The following is a 15,180-nucleotide window of genomic DNA, read 5'->3' as shown; positions in this document are numbered from 1 at the left end:
CATAGGAGTGACGTCATATGATATTTGTGTTTCTCTGGCTAATTTCGCTTAGCATAATATCCTCCAGTTCCATCCATGTAGTTGCAAGACGGCACGATGTCATTCTTTTTGATTGCCGAGTAATACTCCAGTGTGTGTTTGTGTGTGTGTGTGTGTGTGTGTGTGTGTGTGTGTGTGTATACATACACACCCCACATCTTCTTTATCCATTCATCCATCGATGGACATTTGGGCTCTTTCCATACTTTGGCTATTGTTGATAGTGCTGCTATAAACATTGGGGTGCATGTGCCCCTTCAAAACAGCATACCTGCATCCCTTGGATAAATACCTAGTACTGCAATTGCTGGGTCGTAGGGTAGTTTTATTTTCAAAATTTTTAGGGACTTCCATACTGTTTTCCAGAGTGGCTGCACCCGTTTGCATTCCCACCAGCAGTGCAAAAGACATCCTCCCTCTCAGCATCCTCGCCAACATCTGTTGTGCCTGAGTTTGTTAATGTTAGCCCTTCTGTCAGGTGTGAGGTGGTATCTCATTGTGGTTTTGATTTGTATTTCCCCAATAATGAGTGACGTTGAGCATTTTTTCATGTGTCTTCTTTGGAGAAATGTCTATTCATGTCTTTTGTCCATTTCTTTACTGGACTATTTGTTTTTTGGGTGTTGAGTTTGATAAGTTCTTTTTAGATTTTGGATACTAACCCTTTATCTGATATGTCGTTTGCAAATATCTTCCGCCATTCCACTGGTTGCCTTTTAGTTTTGCTGATTGTTTCCTTCGCTGTGCAGAAGCTTTTTATTTTGATGAGGTCTCAATAGTTCATTTTTGCTTCTGTTTCCCTTGCCTCTGGAGACTTGTTGAGTAAGAAGTTGCTGTGGCCAAGATCAAAGAGGTTTTTGCCTGCTTTGTCCTCAAGGATTTTGATGGCTTCCTGTCTTACATTTAGGTCTTTCATCCATTTTGAGTTTATTTTTGTGTATGGTGTAAGAAAGTGGTCCAGAATCGTTTCTCTGCATGTCATTGTCCGGTTTTCCCAGCACCACTTGCTGAAGGGACTGTCTTTATTCCATTGGATATGCTTTCCTGCTTTGCCAAAGATTAGTTGGCCATACGTTTCTGTGTCCATTTCTGGGTTCTCTGTTCTGTCCTACTGATCTGAGTGTGTGTTCTTACGCCAGTGCCATACTGTCTTGATGATTACAGGTTTGTAATGCAGCTTGAAGTCCACTGCTTTTGTTGATTTTGATGGGAGTTCTCTCTGCTTCTTGGATTTGGACGTTTGTTTCCTTCCCTGAATTAGGGAAGTTTTCAGCTATAATTTCCTCACATAAGCCTGCCCCCTTTTCCTCTCTCTTCTTTCTCTGGGACTCCTATGATATGAGTATTACTACATTTTGTGGAGTCGCTAAGTTCCCTAGTTCTACGTTCATGATCCAATATTTTTCTTTCCCTCTTCTTTTCAGCTTTATTATTTTCCATAATTTTATCTTCTATATCACTTATTCATTCCATGGCTTCTTCCATCCTTGTTGTCATTACAATCCATCAGTTTCACTTCTCGGTTTTGGCATTCTTTATTTCAGGCCGACTAGTGTTTCCTTCTTTTATTTCTGTGCTAAGGAAGTCCCTGCTGTCTTCTGCGGTTTCTCAAGCCCAGGTAGCATCCTTATGATTGTTGCTTTAAGTTCTATATCAGGCATATTACCTATACCTCTTTTGATTAGATCCCTATCTGTGACCTTTTCTTGCTCTTTCTTTTGGGATGAATTCCTCCCTCTTGTATTTTGTCTAGGTCTCTGTCTTCTTCTCTGTGTCAGGAAAGCCTGCTATGTTCCCTGATTCTGAGAGTAATGGCTTTGTTAAAAACAGGTCATAATACTGACCAGAGCCTTGGTGCTTCAGGTGCCAGGTATATGCTGTGTGTATGCTGTGTGCAGTCTGCTGCTGTGTTTTGCTGCTGTTTCCCTCAGGTCACTCTTCAGCAAAGTTTCTCCATTTCACCACTGGGGAGTGTTTGCACCTTGTCTAGAGTGTGGTAAGTTTTAACTAGCTGTGCTCTCATCTACTTGATGAAAGAGCCCTGATGCTATTTCCAGTTAACCGAAGCTTTGTAGCACTCTGTGGTCCGTAGTCTTGTATGCGCGGGGTGTTTGTGCTGGTCTTCAGTGGGAAGGGCATGCTGCTCTGGTTCTCAGGCACGCTTGCCCTGGTAAAGAGGCACTGGCGGAGTGCAAATTGGTGGGGCTTGGTGTAAGCAGTTCTGGACTCCACTGTTTGTGCTGTGCTGCTCACTGAAGTCAGTCCATACTGATGGCTGGGCGATGAAAATGGCACCAGCCCTCTTTCTCATTCCCGAGAGGGAAGTTCATGCCGGCTGGTGTCTGGGAAGCCCTCAGAGATGAGTGAATCATCTCCCTGCATGTGTCCCAGGTGTCCCACAGATCCCTGCCTTCACCGCATCTGTGTCTGGGCTGTCTGCCCATCTGGCAGTGCAGTGCACCTGTGTTATATCCCAGGCAGGCTGGCTGAGTTTTAAAACTCCAAAGTTTAGGGGCCTGTCGTGGTGCAGACCCACACCGGTCCTCTGGAGTGGGGGGGATTGTGTTTTGCCATGCTGGTGCTGATGCAGGTCTGTCCTAGAAAGGCAGTTGCACCAGTGCACAGGAGCTTGGAGTTTGGGGTAAAGTGCAGCAAAAACCGGTGTCTAGGTTGGCTGCCCTCAGCAGATGCCTCTGCCCTTGTGCTAAGAGGTGGGTGTGCACAATGGCAGCTGCCAAATGTTTGGACCAGTGAGAGACAATGTCTCCTCTGCCAGATGCACTCCAAGAAGGGGGAAACATCTCTCCCAGTGCACCCCAGGGGATCCTCAGATCATGCTGTGTGCTCCAGGGCCCTGCCCTCTCTTTCCACATGAGCACTACACAGCCACCAGGATCCATACCAGCCAAAATGAGGATCTCTGAGCTCCACTCATTCTAAAAATTCACGATAATCAGCCCTTCTTGTTTTCCCTGTGCGTGGCTTTAGAAAGTGTTTTCCTTGTGCAATCCCCTGGGTTCTGTGTGGTTTCTTCCTCTCTCCTGCTCTCTCTCTCTCCTCTCCCTCTCCCTCCCCTCCCCCTCTTGCTTCTCTTCCCCTTCCCCTTCACTTTCCCCTTTCCCCTTTCCCTTTACGTTTCTCTTTGTGTGTCATCTCTCTGTGATCATGGCTCCCTCTGTTCTGCAGCATACGCGGCCCTTTCCTCCCCAAGTCATATCTCCTACCTTTCACGGTGTGGCCTCTTGTCTCTTTCTTTAGTGGTGCAGTTTGTCATGTCTCTCTTCATATGGTTTTCCTGGGTGTTCAGAATCATTTGATATTTATCTAGCTGTGTTCAAGAGATGAGGACTGTATAGGGAGGGCCCGTCTGTTACTCCACCATCATAGCTCCCTTTATGTTTGTTATTTATTGTTTTATGTATTTGGGTACTCTCATATTCTGGGCATAAGTATTTACAATTGTTAGATCTTATTGTTGGATTGTTCTTTTTATTATGATACAGTGTCCTCTTCAACTCTTGTTATATAGTCTTTGGTTTAAAATCTTGTTTGAGGGGCACCTGGGTGGCTCAGTCAGTTAAGCATCCGACTTTGGCTCAGGTCATGATCTCACGGTCCATGAGTTCAAGCCCCCCGCGTCGGGCTCTGTGCTGACAGCTCAGAGTCTGGAGGCTGTTTCGGATTCTGTGTGTCCCTCTCTCTCTGACCCTCCCCTATTCATGCTCTGTCTCTCTCTGTCTCAAAAATAAATAAATAAAATAAAATCTTGTTTGATATGAGTCTTGCTATTCCAGCTTTCTTCTGATGTTCATTTGCAGGATAGATGATTCTCCATCCCCTCACTTTCAATCTGCAGGTGTGTTAGGTCTTAAACGAGTCTTTCTGAGGCAGCATACAGAAGGGTCTTGTTTTCTTGCTGGTTTATTGGGTGGGGGGATTAGTCTTGGTTTTTTTAGAGACTGTAATACCCTATATCTTTGATGGAACGTTTAGTCCACTTACATTCAGAATAATTTGTTTAAGTTTATCTATTTATTTTGAGAGATAGTGAGAGACAGAGAATGCAGGAGGAGCAGAAAGGTAAGGGGAGAGAGAGAGACAGAGAGAAGTGAGAGAGAGAGAGAGTGAGAGAGGGAGAGAGTTAGAGTGAGAGAGACAGAGACAGAGACAGGGTCCACACTGTCAGTACAGAGCCTGATACAGGGCTTGAACTCATGAACCATAAGATCATGACCTGAGCCTAAAGCAGGAGTTGGTCACTCATCTACCTGAGCCACTCAGGCACTCCCAGAGTAATTTTTTTTAAGTAAGCTACACACCCAGCACAGAGCCCAATGCAGAGCTCAAACTCAAATGCAGAGATCAAGACCTGAACTGATAAGAGTAAGTATTGATGACAATGAATTTAGTTCCATTTTATGACTTGTTTTATCATTGTTTATGGAGATTTTCTCTGTTCCTTTCCAGTCTCTATCACTTTTGGTCTTTCCTTCTCACTCTAGGAGTCCCCTTTAATATTTCTTGGAGGGCTGGTTTAGTGGTCGTGAGCTCCTTTCATTTTTGTTTTTTGGGAAACTCTTTATCTCTCCTTCCATTCTGAACGACACTCTTGCTGCATAGAGTATTCTAGGCTGCATACTTTTCCCATTCTGCACGTTGAATATATCATGCCACTCCCTTCTGGCCTGCCAAGTTTCTATGGAGAGATCTGCAGCTATTCTGATGGGTCTTCCCTTGTTAGTTAGAGGCTTCTATTGTCTTGGTGCTTTTAGGATTTTTGATTTAGCGGTATATTTTGCAAATTTAATTATAATATGTATGGTGCTGGCCTTGCTTTTGTTGATTTTGTTGGGAGTTCTTTTTCCCTCCTGGATTTGGATGTCTATTTACTTTCTCAGATAAGGGAAGTTTTCAGCTATAATGGCCTGAAATCAACTTTCTATCCCCTTTTCCCTCTCCAATTCTTCTGGGACTCCTATGATACAAATGCTATTATGTTTGATGGAATCACCGAGTTCCCTAAGTCTATCCCCATGATCCTCTGTCTTCTTCCTCTCTTTTGTTCAGCTTCATTATTTTCCCTAATTCTATCCTCTATATGACTTATTTGTTCCTCTGCTTCTTCCACCCTTGTCATTACATCCAATGCGTTTCAAATATCAGTCATTGCACTTTTCATTCCTGCCTGATTGTTTTTTAACTGTTTTGTTTCTCTGGTAAAGACCTCCCAGATGTCTTCCCTTCTTTTCTCAAGCCCAGCAAGTATCCTCAGATTATTGCTTTAAGTTCTCCATGAGTATATTAATTAGATCTGTGTTAATTAGATCTCTGACTATGATTTTACTCTTGTTGTTGTTGTTGTCTTGAATTGTATTTATTTATTTTTAGAGAATGAGAGAGTGAGACAGGGGATGGCTGGAGAGAGAGAGGGAGAGTGAAAATCCCAAGCAGGCTTCTTGCCTAATCACAGAACCCGATATGGGCCTCAATCTCATGATCCGTGAGATCATGAACTAAGCCAAAAATCAAGAATTGGATGCTCAACCATCTGAGGCGCTCTGGCTGTAATTTTATCTTGTTCTTCCTTTAGGGAAGAATTCCTCCATGTGGGCATTTTGTTTAGGTCTCTGTCTTCTTCTGTATATTAGAGAAGCCCATCAAATTTTCTTTTCCTGACAGTAATGGCTTTATTAAGGAGAAGTCATATAGTGTCCATGGCCTGGTGCTTCAGGGAGTGTCTGTTGTGTGTACTGTGTGTACTCTACTGCTGTGATATGCTGCTCTATCCTTCAGGCCAGTTGCTTGCAGAGGTTCTCCTTGCCCACAGTGGGCACTGTTTGGTCCTTGGCCTGAATGTGGCCAATTTTAACTAGGTGTCTCCGGCCTGCTTGTTAAATGAGACCTGATGCTGCTTCCACTAGAACTGAATCCTTGCAGAACTCTCTGGTCAGGAGATGTGGTGTGTGGGTGGGTTTCTGCTGGTCATCTTTCGAATGGGCCCACAGCTGTGGGACTTAAGCCCACGTGGCCCAGAAGGGCAGTGCTGGCAGAGTGCAGGTGGGTGGGACTTGGTGTATGCAGGTTAGGAAACCAGTGTTCGCCCTGTGCTGTTTACTGGAGCTGGATTTTGCTGAGGGGCAGTGGAGGAAAATGGCACCAGCCAACCCCTTTGATCCTGGAGAGGGGTCTCCGTGCTTACTGCTCTCAGGGAAGCGCTCCCAGAAGGCTGAATAATCCCCCATGCATCCAAGGCAGTTTACAGAGAGCCGTTTTCACTCTGTCTGTCTCTGGGATGTTTGCTTGCCAGGAGCAGTGCTTTGGGCTCTATCCCAGCCCAGTATGCTGACTTTTACAACTCAAAAATTTAGGGACATGCTGTGGCAGGGGCCTGTGCTGATTACCTGGGATAGGGTCTCTCCATCCTGAGGCTGATGCGTGTTTGACCGAGAGGGGCGGCTGCCCCAGAGCACGGGCCTTGGGACTTGGAGCAGGCAGGCTAGGCAGCCAGTGTCAGCTTGAGCCACCCTCAGCAGCTCTTCTGCATCTATGCCAAGGGGCATGGGAGGGAAATGGTGCAGCTGGTTCTTTTGTTCCCAGGGAGGCATCTCTGCTAACCCACTTGTCACAGATGCACTCCAAGAAGAGTGAACAGTGTGTGCCCTGTGGTCCCTAGGTGTTCTTCAGGTCGTGCCTTCTGACTCCAGGTTGCTTGCCTGCCTTCTCTAGAGGAGTAGGGCAGACGCTCAGGGCTGCATCCCAGTGAAACCCACCAACATTTAAAATCTAGTCTCTGAGCCCTGTTGGTTGCAAAAGCTGCCAGGTGTAAGGCCCTCTCATTTCTCCAGCGAATGGCTTTGGGGAAGTGTTTTCCTAGTGCAATCCCCGTGCTCTCCTCCCTCCCTCCCTCCTTCCCTCCCTCTCTCTGTCTCTCTCTCTCTCTCTCTTTCTCTCTCTGTCTCTCATCTCTCAGGGATCCCAGCCCTCTGCAGCCCCCCAATCTGTTTCTTGCCCAAACCCCATCTCTGCACTTCCTGCTTCCCTTGATGTGACATCTTCTCTCCCTCTAGTTGTGCAGTTTGTTCTGTTGAACCCAGGTTGATTTTATTGGTATTCAGAGTGATTGGATAGTTATTTAGTCGTGTTTAAGGGAAGAAATGAGCCTAGGATCCTCCTACTCTGCCAGTATCTTAGCTCCTCCCCTCCCCCAGTCCAAAGATGTCTAATGGACACCTCCTGAGTTTCTCTGCAGTGAGCCAAGCAATCTAAAGGCTTAAATGAATGGAGTTCCAGGGGCTCCGATGCCAAGGAGTCCACACACTGAAGCCACCTACCAACGTGTTTCTTTTGCTGGAAACTGTACATCCACAAGAAGGCCATTAGACTCAGGTGGCTCCAATGCCTTAGCCACCGACACCTCACTTCAAGCAAATTCTTGTAAATGCCTCAAGGGTCAGAATTCAAAACCCAAGGGTACCCTGTCTCTAACAGGCAACTAGGCTTTCCCATATAAGATAGTTTCTGAAGCTATAGCCAGTCATGTAACGTGTTTCCTTTTCTTCTCATTTTGGTCTACAAAAGCCTTTCCCCTAGTTGGGTTTGGGGCGGGGCTGCCTGATTGGATTTGGTGTTTGCTCAAACAGGCACTTCTAAATTTTAATGTACCTCACTTTATTTAAACAAAACTAATAAAAGTAATAACCCACAGGACTCACATTTACTCATGGTGCACGTAATAAAGAGGGCTGCCACACAGCCCTGTGTAATATTACATAAAATGTCCTCCTCTTTTTTTATTTTAATTTTTAAAATTACTTATTTATTTCAAGAGAGACAGAGTGTGAGAAGGAGAGGGGCAGAGAGAGGGAGACACAGAATCTGAAGTAAGCTCCCGTCTCTGAGTTGTCAGCACAGAGCCCGATACAGGGCTCAAACTCATGAACTGTGAGATTATGACCTGTGCCGAAGTAGGACACTTAACCCATTGAGGCACCCAGGCACCCCTCCACTGTCCTTTTCTCACAAAATCACCTCTTGTTGTTTCCATCACACCTGCCACATTCTAACGTACAATAGAACTTAGTATTCCTGCTTCATGTTTCCTGTGTTTTTCTTGAACACGATAAAAGGCACATGAAGACGGGACTGCTTCTCTTGTAACTGAATTTTCCCACGCATCTACCAAAAGTTCTTGCAAACACATTATGTGCTCAATGCACATTTTTTAGAACAGTGAATAAACATGACATTTGAATTTACCTCTCATTTTAACTATTCTGGGTACCCTAAATGTCCTCTTTAAGTCTCCAAATTGGTGTGAAAATTAGTAAATGAAATCTTACTAGAATGGATTCAGGAGGCCCTGGAGGGAGACCTCTCACACAGACATGACATGCATAAAGAGCAGGAGGAGGGGAGATAACTTTTGTCTTGACAAGGGAGGACACATTCCCAGTAGGAAATTAATCTCCTGCCTTTCTCAAAAAGAAGGATGATCTCTCCTTGCCCCAGTAAGGAAACACTAACCACGGCACGCAGCCAGTGAAAACCCGCCACAACCTCAAACTTTTGTTCTTCAGTGAACTTTTGTTGAAAGCAACTGTCCCCAATCTCCACCTTAAACCTAGTAAACCCAGACTTTTGTGGTGCCTAAGTGGCTCACTTGGTGGAGTTTCCAACCTCAGCTCAGGCCATTTTTTTATGGTTCATGAGTTCAAGCCCCACATTGAGCTATGTGGTGTTCCCTGGAGCCTGCTCTGGATCCAGTGTGCCCCCCCCCCCACCGCCCCTCTCCCACTTGCTCTCCCTATCTAAAAAATAAATAAACATTTGTGAAAGTAGCTCTGGACTTTAATTTTTTTTTAAATGCTGACTTTCCCTCTGTCTCTTGAACCTTGCCTGTGGATTGCCATGGTGTGGTTATCCTCAGTTGAAATTCCTTTGTCATTCCTGAATAAATTCAGTTTGCTAGTAAAGTAACTGGCTATTTATTTTTAAGCTGGACAGTAGTATTGTTCAATGCTTGTAGGAATGAAAACGTCACATTCTTGAGATAAAACCCTCACAAAAACCAAGTGTTGGTTTAGCACAGTCACATGCTCCATTTGGTTCTATCTTTTCTCAGACTTACAGCCTGCTTCTAAAAGTTCTGTTAGTTTGTAACTGTTTTTTACTCTTTACTGATGTGTAGGGAGGTGGAATGTTGGTTTGCCCATAGGTATTTCTGGCACTGTCTTAAACCACTAGATAAACGTTGTGAACTGCTTTCTGAAATGGGCATTTCACATCTGATTTTCTAGGATACTTTCAATTCCTACTGCCAGTGCCTGAAGAAATGAGAATCACTTCCCAGCAAGGAGATGAGGTCATTGGGTTCAGATAATCCTTTACTTCAGGGTTCAGATTCTCCCTTTGCACACACGCTCCAATAAATGGCAACATGTTTGGTACCAAATATTACATCAGTTAAGTTGCTCACTGTTTGGGATCGATGTCAATCTCCTGACAGGAACTGAGTATATCTGGGAATGTGGAGTAAGTAATATATGGATAAAAATGTTCCTCAAAAGATGGGAAGACACGGGGCGCCTGTGTGGCTCAGTCAGTTGGGGGTCCAACTTTGGCTCAGGGCATGATCTCGCTGTTCCTGGGTTCGAGCCCCACTCAGGCTCTGTGCTGACAGCTCAGAGCCTGGAGCCTGCTTCGGATTCTGTATTTCCATCTCTCTGCCCCTTCTCCACTCACACTCTGGCTCTCTCTCAAACGTAAATAAACATTAAATTAAATTAAAAAAAAAAAAAAAGATGGGACAACAATCACGATATGGGCATATGAAGTTTTGTGTGGAACCAGAGGCTGACATTGTCAGTTTACCTAATTCAGGGTGGCCTACCATCCCTGTCACGGACTTGTATAGGGTGTGACAAAGGGAACCACAGTCCCCAAATGGAGTCACTTCTGCTGGGTCATGTCACCAAAGCAGGGCACAATACCTAAGCTCATACAACTTCAGCACTACCCAGAAATATAGTTTCCACTGGTCAGTGAGGAATTTTATGGTCAGCACCAAAAGGGTAGTCGGCCACACGAATAGGTCCTCTGCGTCGCCCAAAGATGAGGTATTCCGCTGATAAGACCTTTTTGTCCCATAACAAAGTGACCTCGCCTGACATAATCCTTTTTCTGTTTATGAACTTCTTGTTCTACCTTTAAAAACCTTACCCTTTCTGTAGCTCTTTGTTGCTTCCCTTAACTTGCTAGATGTGATGCTGCCCAATGCACAAATGAGTGACTGATCCTGAAGACCTTCAAAATGCACTGGGCTGAATTTTTATGATAACGGGGACTTTTGTATTGTTCCCGACCAATTGCAAAACTGACTCTAACGCTTCAGGCTGCAAGCATTTGAAGAGCAACATCTTTTCAGCAGTGCACGGCCTCCTTTGATTTCTTAAGTGCTGGACATATTTGAATGATGTTTCATTTACCTCAGGAAGAGGAAGTGGGAGCAACTAAACTACTAGTTTTAGGCTTTGGACTTTAAAAACCAACAAAGCCGCTCCCTCTGGTAGGAGCAGCACTTTGCAGGAACTCTCGGGGACAGCTGGCCGAACTCTGGAAGTCCCTGGGGCCGAACCCCCTTCGGTGGCCGCTGTAACTCTGAGATCTATGGTACCCGGAAAAGCGTGGGATACAGGACGCAGGCAGCAGCCAATGAAGGAGCAGGACGAGGCATTTGTGGGCATGCGTGGCGCGTGGGGGTGGGATTTCCGGCCTCTTCACGGTGGACGACTTTTGGCGTCAGGCTTGTTTACCCTGGGAGGTTAGAGAGTGCAGAATCCGGGTCGAGGTGACAAACGGACAAAGCAGGAGAGGAGGCGACGTCCGTGTCGCGGATACTGCGGTCCATGGCTCCACGACGACGCGCCCGGCCTGCCCTGCGCCGTGGCCGGGACAGAGAATGCAGGTCTGATTTCCCGATCCGCCCACAGAGTCCGTTGGCGACGGCCGCGCCCAGGGACCCGGCTGAGGTAAACGCGCGGCCCCCGGGCCCTCTCGGCCCGCCCTCCCAGCCTCCCCTCCCCTCCCCTCCCCTCCCCGCCCCCCTCCGACTCTCCAGCCCGAACGCGGGGCGCCTGCTCGCGTCCCTGCGGCCCAGGTCCCGGTGTCCGGGCCGCGGAGGCGCTCGCGGGCGGGGTCCCCGCGTCTGAGCGCCGGCGTGACGGGGTGCGGGAACGAACGGGCTGCAGGGGAGGGGCCGGCTGGTGCAGGGCTGCAGGGGGCCTGCGCCACCAGCGGGGCTCGGCAGGTCTCGGTTGGTTCAGCGAACGCAAGGTGCAGCGGCGCCCGTGAGGCCTGTCACCTGGCTGCCTGACCAGTCCATCCGTGCTGGCGGTGTGCCAGGCGGTGTAACCCAGGTGTAAATAGATAGGCCCAGTCTGGCTGCGGAGAGGACAGATTGCAGGGGTGGGGGGCAGAGGGGGCAGGGAGCGCAGGAGGGGGTGCCTGCGCCAGTGTATGTCATCGTTGACGGGCCAGAACGGTCACCGTGGATGTCAGAGAAGCGGTTGAATTTGGCCCCGGGTTCGAGGAGGGCCAAGGCAATTTTGGGGTGTTGCAGGTGACAGGAGAAAGGGAGGGGTCCCGGAATGCCTGGGGGCTTTGGTCCTTTGAAGTATAATCTGCCAGTTATTTGACGGGAAAACTGAGTTTGTTTGAGAACGAAAGAGCACCGCAGTCTGGAACAAGCAAGCTGAGGCTCAACAGTAGGCCAGTCTGGAGGACACGAGAGAGGTAGGCTTTTTTAAAGGGGGAGGGGCTAAGTTGGGAAGGCTGTTAAAATCTACAAGTCCCTGAGAGTAAACTGGGAATTGAAAGTATAGTGGCTTCCCATTGGCTGAGCTGTGGGTGGGGTGGTCCCGAAAGCCTGTCTTTTCCCCTCTGGGCTCGTAGAGGAGGTAGTTTCCCAGTCCCCAAGTTCAAGTGTGTCGTCCTGTCGGGTCTGCACTGATCATGGCGGTAGTGCGTGAGAGCTCCCCCAGCTGCGTCCTCCCGACTCCCTTTTAGTGAGGTTTCCCGTTATTAATTTTCAGCGGTCCTAGCAGCGGAAGGGGTGGACGCTCCCATCAGCTGGACGGAAGGTGGCAGGAGGTTGATTGTCCTTGGAGATCTCCCAAGTTGCTCGGACGTCGTTAAGTCTTAGATGTTCAGAGAGGCGTGGGTGACGTCATCGAGTGGGCAGCGGGACAGGAAAACCCGGGAAACCGGGGCAGGTTTCAGGATGGAAACTTTGAAAAGTGACGGCAGTTGTGTGGCCCCGGCGGAGGTTTGGATCACATTGAGAGGGGGTGCAGACTAGGGGGGCAATGCTATTAGTAGGCAGAGGGCCTTAGTGAGGTGTGCTGAAGAGTGGTCCCCTGGCTCAGCGCCTGGTTGGGGCTGTTGGGCAGTGCGGGCACAGGCGAAGGAGAGAGAAAGATGTGGCAGATGGATGGGTGGGTAAGGCTTCCATGGCATGATGGGACAAGAGATGGCTGAGGACACCGAGGAGTAATTGCGGCAAGGTGACAGGGAGTCTGGGGCTGCCCTTTATTCAGTGGTGTAGGGCTTCACCAGAACTTTGTGGTGCGCTTTTCTGGTGTCCGGGCCGTTTCACAGTCTTGCTGATGGATAAGGTGTGGGGCCAGTGTGGTCACTTGTGCGTCTCTGTGCCTGGCAGGGAGACCTTTAGGGCTGGGCTTTTCACAAAGGTTCAGTGCAGAGTGGAGGGTTGTGACTGTTGGAGGGACAGCATGGGCAGCACAGAAGTATTAGAGGGACTGGGAGTATCTGAAACGGCCACGTGGCTGTGGGTGTGTGTCCCTGAAGCCAGGATCCCCGGCAGGCGAGGGGGACTTCTCGGCCGCATTTGAGGCTCTCCCTCTGGTGGGATCCACGTAGTGGAACCTGTTTGAATTTGTCACACATCCTTTGGGTGTCTTGTGACAGGTACCAGTGTGAGTCAAGGGGGCATCCTTTGGTGTGGGGCAGGAAGCTGTGGGGGCGCAACTGTGGGGTCTGAAGATGTGAGGGAGATGCAGACTACAGGGTCATGTTCACTTGGAGAGAGGGAGTGTGAGTGTGAGCTTAGGGTCTCAGGGCCCTGGGATTGGAGACTGACTGGTCGAGGTGGGCCCATAATTGTCTGTGTTTGAGGGCACATTCGGGGAGACTCCACGGGAATTTCCAGGCAGAAAGGATGGCGCTTGGGGGGCCAAACCCAGATTGGCCCCCGCAGATTGCATGTATGCACCCCCTGCCTGTTATTGCTGAGGACCGCACACAGTGATTGGTGGGATGGTGAGGAGACGGTGGCATTAATGACACCAGGACCTGGTATTTATTCTGAGGTAGGAGCTGGGGTGGCTGGGGAGAATGGGGTGTATGTGTCAGGGTTTAGATTGTGGGTTCCCCGAGAGAGAATGTTCATGGTGCCATCTGTCCGTTTCATGACAGGGTGGTGTGACCTTTGAGGACATTGCCATCTACTTCTCCTGGAAGGAATGGAGACTTCTTGATGAGGCTCAGAGACGGCTGTACTATGACGTGATGCTGGAGAACTTTACACTTATATCCTCCCTGGGTAAGGCCCTCACCCTCCCCAGTGACCTGGACTGGGCTCTGTATTCCCGCTTTAGCCCCCAACTGCCCATTCCCTAGGGGATGCTTTGTACCTCTTGGGTGTGGACTGTGGGCCCTGCTTGCTCCCCCAGCTTCCGTGGTGGTTGCATTTGTTGCTAAGGCTGGGTTGTTGGTGTGCCCTTTTCTCTCCCCTGCCGTTCCAGTGCTCTCTGCCGAACCTTCATAGTGTAAGATTCAAGGTCAGTAGTCATGCCTTGAAGATTATTGATTGCACCTTGCTTGCTCTCTCCCTTGCTGGGTCTGTTTGTTCAGATCACTGCCATTTCTGTGGCCTGGGTTTTGATCTCTTCCTCTCGAAGCCAGTACTTGTGCCTGCCTTTGCCAGAAATTGCACACATTGGCTTGGTCATACTTAAGTGGACTCTGGCCACTTCTCAAGACTATCCAGTGTGGTGCTTTTATAGTGTTTACATCTGTATTCCTACCTCCCCCTACTCCCTTCACCTTTGTTAAGGTACAACTGACAAATAAAATTATGTGATTGAAAGTGTATTATTACATTATAGTTTGATACACTTACACTTTATGAAGTTTTTACCAAGATGAAGGTAATCAACAATTACTTGACATAATTACCTTTTCTTTGGTTAGTGATGAGAAAGCTTAATATCTACTCTCTCAGCAAATTGTTAGTGTACAGTACAGTATTCACAAGTGTAGTCAACATGCTGTCTCTTAGATCCTCACATTCATCTTATAAATGAAATTGTGTATCCATTCCCAGCATTTCCATTTTTCCCAGTCCTTAGCCTTTGGCTTTCTAGTTTCTATCTTTATTAGTTTGAATAAGAAATACCGTGCAGCACTTCTCTTGCTTTGTGGCTTATTTCACTTTGGGTACTGTCTTCCATTTCATCCATGTGGTGGCAAGTGTCCATTTTCCTTTCTTTTTTATCACCAATTATTACTACATATGTGTGTACTAAATGTTTCTGACTGTATCTTCTCACACACACCTATTCATGTTTCCGTATATTGATTTTTCTGAATGATACTGTAGTGGATGTGTATGCACAGACACTGTGTGGATACTGATTTTCTTTTCTTTGGATACATATATAGAAATGGCAATGGTGGGCTATATGGTGGTTCTGTTTAAAGTTTTGGAGAGGCCTCCGTAATATTTTCCATAATGACTTCCCTGATTCACAGTCCCAGCAACAGTGTTCAAGGGTTCTATATTGTGCACATCCTCACCAACGTGTTACCTCTTATCTTTTTGGTCATAGCCATTTTGACAGGTAGGAGGTGATATTTGTGATTTTTTATTTGCATTTACTGATGATCAGTGCCTTGATTGCCTGTTGGTTATGTGTATCTATCTTCACTTTCTTCTCTGTCTACGGTTCTGCTACAACTTTTCAATTAGATATAGTCCTGTGTGTTTTTTTTTTTTTTTCCTTTTGGAGTATATGCTTTTGAAGTTTTAGGGTTTGAGGTCTTAAGTTGAAGTTTTGAATCAAT

The 15,180-nt window shown here is 47.4% G+C and overlaps 2 protein-coding genes across 2 annotated transcripts in view; both read left to right on the top strand.

Moving 5' to 3' along the window:
• The window catches only part of LOC106989618 (zinc finger protein 658B-like), a 48,145-nt gene that overhangs the window by 21,819 nt on the left and 11,146 nt on the right, over nucleotides 1–15,180 (top strand). The gene's annotated exons all lie outside the window — the stretch shown is intronic.
• LOC128313294 (zinc finger protein 418-like) overlaps nucleotides 1–15,180 on the top strand; it is a gene marked incomplete at its 3' end in the record, with an annotated part of 38,010 nt that overhangs the window by 19,112 nt on the left and 3,718 nt on the right. The window contains exons 2-3 of the mRNA XM_053211052.1: nucleotides 9,336–11,066; nucleotides 13,531–13,657. Coding sequence (XP_053067027.1) covers nucleotides 10,944–11,066; nucleotides 13,531–13,657 — 250 coding nt within the window. The remainder of the gene's footprint in view (nucleotides 1–9,335; nucleotides 11,067–13,530; nucleotides 13,658–15,180) is intronic.

This window comes from Acinonyx jubatus, chromosome E2 (genome assembly GCF_027475565.1).
Source record: "Acinonyx jubatus isolate Ajub_Pintada_27869175 chromosome E2, VMU_Ajub_asm_v1.0, whole genome shotgun sequence".
Taxonomy (NCBI): Eukaryota; Metazoa; Chordata; class Mammalia; order Carnivora; family Felidae; genus Acinonyx; species Acinonyx jubatus.
Note: the sequence above shows the minus strand (reverse complement) of the source record. Positions and strands in the feature narration are given on the sequence as shown.